Source organism: Microtus ochrogaster, unplaced genomic scaffold (assembly GCF_000317375.1).
Source record: "Microtus ochrogaster isolate Prairie Vole_2 unplaced genomic scaffold, MicOch1.0 UNK31, whole genome shotgun sequence".
NCBI lineage: Eukaryota > Metazoa > Chordata > Mammalia > Rodentia > Cricetidae > Microtus > Microtus ochrogaster.
In genome coordinates this window covers 3,165,083-3,173,652 of record NW_004949129.1, presented here as the reverse complement: position 1 = coordinate 3,173,652, position 8,570 = coordinate 3,165,083, and the positions used below count along the sequence as shown (strand labels likewise).

At 39.4% G+C, this 8,570-nt stretch overlaps 1 protein-coding gene across 1 annotated transcript in view; it reads right to left on the bottom strand.

The window, feature by feature from the left end:
- The window catches only part of Npepps (aminopeptidase puromycin sensitive), an 80,305-nt gene that overhangs the window by 19,879 nt on the left and 51,856 nt on the right, over nt 1–8,570 (bottom strand). The window contains exons 12-15 of the mRNA XM_026789824.1: nt 8,309–8,369; nt 6,753–6,862; nt 3,710–3,773; nt 1,554–1,693 (exon numbers count right to left, since the gene is read on the bottom strand). Of these exons, the coding sequence (XP_026645625.1) occupies nt 1,554–1,693; nt 3,710–3,773; nt 6,753–6,862; nt 8,309–8,369 (375 nt within the window). The remainder of the gene's footprint in view (nt 1–1,553; nt 1,694–3,709; nt 3,774–6,752; nt 6,863–8,308; nt 8,370–8,570) is intronic.

The following is an 8,570-nucleotide window of genomic DNA, read 5'->3' as shown; positions in this document are numbered from 1 at the left end:
CCACAGAGAAACCCTGTCAAAAAAAACCACAAATAAATAAATAAATAAAAATAAAGGAAAAAAATAGGAACTGGAGAGATGGCTCAGTGGTTAAGAGCACTGACTGTTCTTCCAGAAGACACAGGTTCAATTCCCAAAAACCACATAGCAGCTCATAACTGTCTATAACTCCAAGATTTGACAGCCTCACATAGACATACATGCAGGCAAAATACCAATACACATAAAATAAAAAATAAATGAAACATAAAAAGATATTGTATATAAATAATTTTTTTTTTTAAGACTTGAGAGACTCTGCCTCCCAAGTGCTGGGATTAAAGGCATGGGCCACCACCACCAGACTTATAACCAAACAATTCTAAATGCAATTACTACTAGGATCATGGTGTATACAACTTCTAATTTATAAGAAACTTTCATAATTTCAAATGTTAATATTATATTCCAGAGTACATTTTAAATATTAAAATAGTTAAATAGCCCTTGTTATTGTTTTGTTTGTTTTTCTAAATGGTTTCTCTGTGTAACAGCCCTAGCTGTCCTGAAACTCACAGAGATCCGCCTGCCTTTCCTGAGTGTTGGAATTAAAGAAGTGTGCCACCACCGCCTGACTAAGTGGTCACATTTTAGCAACTAAAAAATTGAGATAACCTATAAGAAGAAATTGCAGCAAAAAACTTTATTACTCAGTACAAAACAACGAAAAATAATACCTACTGATCTTTTTTATTTTTCTTTTTGGTTTTTCGGGACATAGTTTCTCTGTGAAGCCCTTGGCTTTCTAAACCAAGTTGGCCTCAAACTCACAGAGATCCACCTGCCTTTGCCCCCCTAGTGCTGGGAGTGCTGGGCCTCCACCGCCCGGCCCCCTAACTGGTATTTTTGTAAAATAATTTTACAACAGTAGCTCCAAAGAACTCCTGTGTCAGCGACAATCCTACTTTCTATATTTCTCACCTCACTTAATTACAGTTATAGGAAACAATACAAGACAGAGGTTGACACACTGTTAGAATGGGACGGCAGCTCATTTGTTTGGTCTTTTTTTTTTTTTTTTGAGACAGAGTTTCTCTGTGTAGCCCTGGCTGCCCTGGAACTCACTATGTAGATGAAACACAGAGATCTACCTGCCTCTGCCTCTCAAGGGCTGGGATCAAAAGTCTTCACCACCATGCTTGACTTTTTGGAGTGGTAGTGCAGTGTGCAGCTGCAAGACTACAAATGTTCTCTGCTATTTACTCCTTCCTTCTCCTTCCTTCCTTTTTTTGAAAGTCTCACTAGCCTAGGCTAGCCTCAAATATCAGAATCACAGTTGTCTCAAAGAGAAAAATTAACTCAAGTAGAACAATAAAGACAACAAACCTCTTGCCTCAGCCGACTGGGTATTGGGGTTACAGGTGTGCACGACTAAATGCAGTAAACTTAGTTTTCCTTTCTATACTTTATAGTCTAAACTGAAAGAATACAATTCAGATATAGCCGCAGACGGCAAGTAAAAGAAATAAATCGTTTCAGATAAAGTACAAACGGCTATGCCATTCTCAACTCACCTTTACCCACTGGTCTGGTTTGACATTTTTCAAAACTACATTCATCTCTGGCTTCTCCATTAGTATTTTTAGTTTAGCTTGGTTGGGGTCTTCACTAGTAGAGATTGTGATAGGAACCATCCACTGAGGATAGTCTTCACCTAAACAAGAAGAAAAATGAAAGACAATCTTAAAGAAGCAGGTGGTAAGGTAGACAGAGGACTGCCAGTGTTGTAACCCAGACACATTCTCAGCATTACACTATGCTTCAAGGTGACCTGAGTAATATTAGTGCAAAGGAAAAGAGAATGTAATATCAGAATCACAGTTGTCTCAAAGAGAATAATTAACTCAAGTAGAGCAATAAAGACAACAATGACTGTGTTGTTCATTTTGAGCAGTGAATGTTCTAAGGTGTTTTTCTTAAAGGGCTCACACTTACTACACTAGGACAGGACAAACCTGGGAACTACTGTATCTCTTCACTGAGGAGCCATATCTAAAAACCAAATCATTTGAAAAATAGAACACTGTCTCAGATATCAAAAAGCAAATCAAACTTTGCATTAGGGCATTAACAGAGCTATTTAAAGAAGGCACACAATCAACATTTAAGTAAGCTACATGTCTTGGTTAAAAAGGTTGAGTCATAGCCGAGAGTGTTGGCACACACCCCAACACATGGAGGGTAAAGGCAGGCAGATCTCTGTGAGTTTGAGGATAGACTAGTCTATAGAGTGAATTCCAGGACAGCCAGAGTCACACAGTGAAACCCAGGCTCAAAACAAACAAAAAAGGTTAAATCACAGCTCAAGCCCCTCCACTGAAATACTCCAGCTTTTACTTGTCTGGTCACAGGGACTAAACTGAGATTACTATTTTAAAGGAAAGGAAACTTAATTTCTTCAAGTAAAATTTAATTTCCTGGGTAAAACCTTATTGTAAAAGAGCATAATGACAAGAGGAATTACCTGAGAATATAGTAGTTGAGAGGGAAACTCAGGATTTTAATTATCTTCTGTGAATTCCCACTCTTCTAAACTTATTAGACATGTGACTTTAAGAAAAATTTTTGTGGGGGATGCGGGGTCTTTCTACATAGCCCTGGCTGTACTGGGATTTGTTATGTAGGCCTCAAATTCTCATAGCTGCTTGCCTCTGAGTCTCAGTGCTCGGATTAAAGGCATATGCCACCATACCCAGCTGACTTTGAGCAATTTAAGTAAACTAGCGATTCCTTAGCTTTTGTGAGTATAAAAGCAAAACTACTACTCTCTACCTTTGTAAAGATGCTAAGAAAATAAAGTATGAACCAACTCTAGTGCTTACTATGATGACTTAATATTAAGTAAAGACAATCACCACTGGACTTAATACTTATTACACACAATAACTTAATGAAAAATAAATAACACAGTAATTCCTTAGAGAATAAGACTGCAGAAATAATTTCTTACATATTCCAACCCTTTTTCACTAATTTTCTTTTCTTCTTTTAAAGATTTATTTATTATGTATACAGTGTTCTTTCTGCATGTAACCCTTCCTGCCAGAAGAGGGCACTAGGCACCAGATCTCATTATAGATATCATTATATCTTATATATTATAGAGCAATTCCCTCATTCATTTTCAAAAAGAGAGACACTTTTTCCGGGGGTGGGGGGTGGGGGTGTTTCGAGACAAGGTCTCTCTGTGTAACAGCCCTAGCTGTCCTGGAACTAGCTCTTGTAGACCAGGCTGGCCTTGATCTCACAGAGATCAGCCTGCCTCAACCTCCAGAGTGCTGGGATTAAAGGTGTATGCCACCACCGCCTGGTCCAAGACACAAAATTTTAAGATTGTGGCTAGAAAAATCGCTCAGCAGTTAAGAGCACTACCTGCTTTCCCAAAGGATAAGAGTTCAATTCCCAGCATTTCCATCATGACTAACAATTGTCAGTTAACTCCAATTCTAGGGGATCTGATGCCCTCTTATGGCCTCCTTAGGTACCTGCACATAGTTGGTGCACATACAGATAAGAAGCACACATATATAAATAAAATAAAACAAATTAAATTCAAAGTACAACTAAACAAATAATAAATAATATAGTATTATTTACTCTTAAATTGAAAATGACTAATAAGGAACCCAAATTTATTGATCAGTCTCCTCTTAGAAGCACATATGCTCACCAACATATGGTCCACTGGCACAGAACTTCTTTTGAGACAGCCTCAGCACTCTGTCATCTTCTACCTACAGAAGCAAAGTCAAGGCTGTAACAACTGTGACTTTTGTGGAGGGTGTTTCTGTGACAACATAGGTAGGGAGCTGGGACAAACAAATGTCTTTCACGATACAGATGAGGAAAGTAAAGAATAAAAAAAAAGTCACTCTTGAGGGAGGAGATCATAAGCCCACCCCTAGCTGATAAAACAGTTGCTTTGGGGTGAAGGGTGCCAATTTTCTTTAGATGTGTGGCCCCTTGTAGGTGGTTCATGCTTCAGTGCCTGGCCCCATACCCATATGCATCCAGTGAATTATTAAAAAAAAACCCATGAGGGTAGGAGTGGGATGTGTCCTGGGAATACAAGATATACTGTACATATGCATGAAACACAAAAAATACATTTAAAAAAATCAGTCCTTTTCATTCAGATCTCAGAAAAAAGGTCCTGTTTAAATGCCCTAGAGACCAGCTACTCAATACATATACAAAATTAATTTAAATAAAATAAAACTTTTAAAATAAAAGACCAATTCCTATGTAATATGATTTTGCTGAAGGTGTGTAACACTCAGATGAGAGAAATTCCTAAAAGCAAATTATTTGTCTTTAAAATTATAAACAACAAAAAGCCAGGAATGCCAATGCCCACGAGTAATCCTAGCTCTTGGGAGGGAGAAGAAGAGGAGTAGGACTTTCAGGTTGCATTGAAAAATGCTACATAGTGAGTCTAAAGTGAGCCTGGGCCTGTCCCACTTCTCCCAAAGTATACACAACAAACAAATAAATCAAATTATACTATTCTTTTTTTTTAAAATTTATTTATTTATTAAGGATTTCTGCCTCCTCCCCGCCACCGCCTCCCATTTCCCTCCCCCTCCCCCAATCAAGTCCCCCTCCCTCATCAGCTCGAAGAACAATCAGGGTTCCCTGACCTGTGGGAAGTCCAAGGACCGCCCACCTCCATCCAGGTTTAGTAAGGTGAGCATCCAAACTGCCTAGGCTCCCCCAAAGCCAGTACGTGCAGTAGGATCAAAATTATACTATTCTTTTTTTGTTTTTTTTTTTTTTGTTTTTCGAGACAGGGTTTCTCTGTGGCTTTGGAGCCTGTCCTGGAACTAGCTCTTGTAGACCAGGCTGGTCTCAAACTCACAGAGATCCGCCTGCCTCTGCCTCCCGAGTGCTGGGATTAAAGGCGTGCGCCACCACCGCCCGGCTATGTCTTGTTTTAAAGTAAAAGTTTTACAATAAAACACAAATGTGAAGGTGAGGGGGACTGCAAATAACTAGAAAACAATAAGCAATGATTTGTATGTTTAAAAAATATGGGGAGGGGCTGGCGAGATGGCTCAGAGGTTAAGAGCATTGCCTGCTTTTCCAAAGGTCCTGAGTTCAATTTCCAGCAACAACGTGGTGGCTCACAATCATCTGTAATGAGATCTGGTGCCCTCTTCTGGCCTGCAGGCATACATGCAGACAGAATATTGTGTACATAATAAATAAATAAATAAATATTTAAAAAAAAATATGGGGCATGGAGAGATGGCTCAGTAATTAAGAGCACTGATTGCTTTTCCAGAGGACCCAGGTTTGATCCCCAGTACCCACATGGCAGCTCATACCTGTAACTTCCCATCCAGGGGAATTGACACCCTCATACAGACACACATGGAGGCAAACACCAATGCACATAAAATAAAAATAAATTTTAAACACACACATTTTGGACAAGATGACAATTTACTATAATGCTTGCCATGCAAGCATCAGGACCTGAGTTCAGTTCAGCACCATGTAAAACTGGGGTGTGATAACACTTATAATCCTAGTGTCTGCAAGGTAGAAACAACGGCTCCCTGGAGCTTGCTGCCCAGTAAACCTGGTCAAACTGTCAAATCTCAGGTTCAGAATACCAAGGTGGACAGCCCACTGACCTCAATCCTTCACCACCTGCATGCACACACACACACAAACATGTACATCTACACCACACATTCGGCCTCCACCAAAGGGAGGGAGGAAACAGTTTCAACAAATAGTCATTTGCCTGATCGTTCATCAATATTGCATTCTGGGATATTTCAAAGAGTATTCAATATAACAGATTTGAACTTATTTAAATCAAATGTAAACCTACGCTAAAAATGACCTTAGTAATTAAACTAAGTACAAGAAACAGTAATTAAGTTTAGGCATAGTTTCAGAGCCTTTAATCTCATTACTAGGGAGGAAAAAGCAGATACATCTCTGGAAGTTCTAGGCCAGCCAGGGATACATAGGAAGACAATGTTTCCAAAAATAAAACAAACAAAAGAGAAAGAAACAAATCAAGCAAACAAATAAGAAAGAAAAGGTCAGGCTGAGTGGTGTTGGGGCACTTTTATCTCAGGACTTGGGAGACACAGGCAGGCACATCTCTGAGTTCAAGGCTAGCCTGGTCTACTAGGACTGTTCCAGGAGAATTAAGGCTCCACAGAGAAAGCCTGTCTCCAAATATCAACAAGAGGAAAAAATGAAGAAGAAAAGGTGCTAGATTCAATCCACAATATCACTAAATAAATGAATGGATAGAAATTTAAAAACTAAAGTTAAAAAATTCAGGCCAAAGAGATGATTCAAGAGTTAGAGGCACTGTTTGACTGGTTGGTCTTCCTTCCAGAGGAACTCACTATGTATAGTGGCCTAAGACTCATAAGAAATCTGTCTACCTCTGCTTCCCAAGTGGTGGGATTAAAGGCGTGTGGCACGGCAATCGCAGGCTACGGAATTATATAAGGAGCTGAGCCAAGAGAACAAATAAGTATCATCTAGCAGTCTGCATTTAGTCCAATCAGTAATATGCTTTAGTTTTGAGGAATGAACTGTGCTAATATTCTTTTCTTTTTTTTTTTTTTTCCCAAACTGGCTAGGCTGGTCTCAAACTCATGATTCCTTCTGTCTCCCCTAAGTATGGAGATCACAGGGTGACACACCTCACCGGGCGATGCAAGGACTTCTTACAGGTTTACCTGTTCAGCTTCCACATAAATGAGAGGGAATCCCATTTGTTTGGTCCAGGTATTCATCACAGCTGCTATGGGTTTACCACTGGCATTTTCCAAACTTTCCCAGAGATCCTCTAGAAGGTAAATAAAAACAACTTGAAATGTTTATTTCCTAAATCAGTAAATCAAAGGGATTAACATTAAGTCTTAACATTGCATGGCTTACCAACTGTTTTGCCTGTCACACAGTAGGTCAAACAAATGCCCCACCCACAATACTACAACTAAATAAATTCTACTTGAAGGAATATTGTAGAGGACTCACTTGGTGAAGTTCTTGCCATACCAGCATGAGGTTCTGAGTTCAGATCCCCAGTACTCACCCACATAAAAAACTGGGGCCTGGTAGTGGTGGTGTATGCCTTCAATCCCAGCATTGGGAGGCAGAGGCATGAGGATCTGTCTGAGTTTGAGGCCAGCCTCTGGTCTTCAGGGCATATACACTCGTGCACATGTATGGGTATGAACCCATATACATAAGTTAAAACACTCGTTACACAAGTTTAACACATGAACTCTACCCTCACCTTTAGTGACAGAAGAGAATCAAATCTCAAAAGTGATCTGATTTCTACATTCATGGTGTGCACACACACACACACACACACACACACACACACACGCACGCACGCACGCCACTGGGTATCGTGGAACATGCCTGAAATCTCAGTAATTGGGAAGCAAAAGCAGAAGCAAGTGCAAGAACCCAGTATTCATAGCTAATTCCAGGATAGCCAAGACTACATAGAGGATACTGTCCAAAACAAACAAACAAAAAATAAGTAAATTTAAATTAAAGAAAGAAATAGAGAGAGAAAAAGAAAGAATGAAAGAAAGCAGTAACAGCAATATTTTGGTGAGTTCTAGAAGAAGAATGAGGAGATGACACTAAAAACATAGGCACGGGCTAAAGTCCTCAGGGGAGCATGGCTTACAAAGATGTATAAAAGAGGTATGGACTTCAACACTAAGTAAATACAATAGAAAGTAACACAACACTTGTGAGAAGTAGCTTCAGCCTTAGCTTAAGAGATGGATAGAGCAAAGCTACTAGTACTAGTAGGCAACCACAAAATTCTAATATATCACAAAGCCATATATTTGGGGAGTAGCAAGGAGGAAAAACAGAAAGCACTGAAATTTTAGCATGAGTATGAAAACAATTCAGGGTAGCCCAAGTAGAAGAGAATGACAAGGATCTTTCATAAATGGCTGAAATAAAAACATAAAATAGTACATTTTTTCTGTTCAAAGTGTACTCTGTAATCTGCAAATGACTCGTCAAAAAATGATCCTCCCTGTGTAGAATGCTAACATTTTATTTCCAACACCCCCCTTCTCTGGTGTTGGGGAATCAAACCTAGGGCCTTTATCTGTATTTCTAGCTCAAGTTATTTAATATTATCTTTGAGACCAAGGTACAGCTCAGTCTGGTATGTGCTTTGCATGCATGACAAAAAGAGGAAAGCAAGGATGGTGGTAAAAATTGAAACAAAAATAAATAAAAATGCAAAGATTACCTGTGGCAGCATTCTTTTGCTGAAACTTGGTTAAATACATGTTCATTCCTTTTTTAAAGTCCTGAAAAAAATATAATTTTTAAATTCAAGTGAGTCAGACCTCAGAATTTATAGCAGATATGCACATTAGTCAAAAGTCAATGTACTTGCCGGGTGGTGGTGGCGTACGCCTTTAATCCCAGCACTTGGGAGGCAGAGGCAGGCGGATCTCTGTGAGTTCGAGGCCAGCCTGGTCTACAAGAGCTAGTTCCAGGACAGGAAC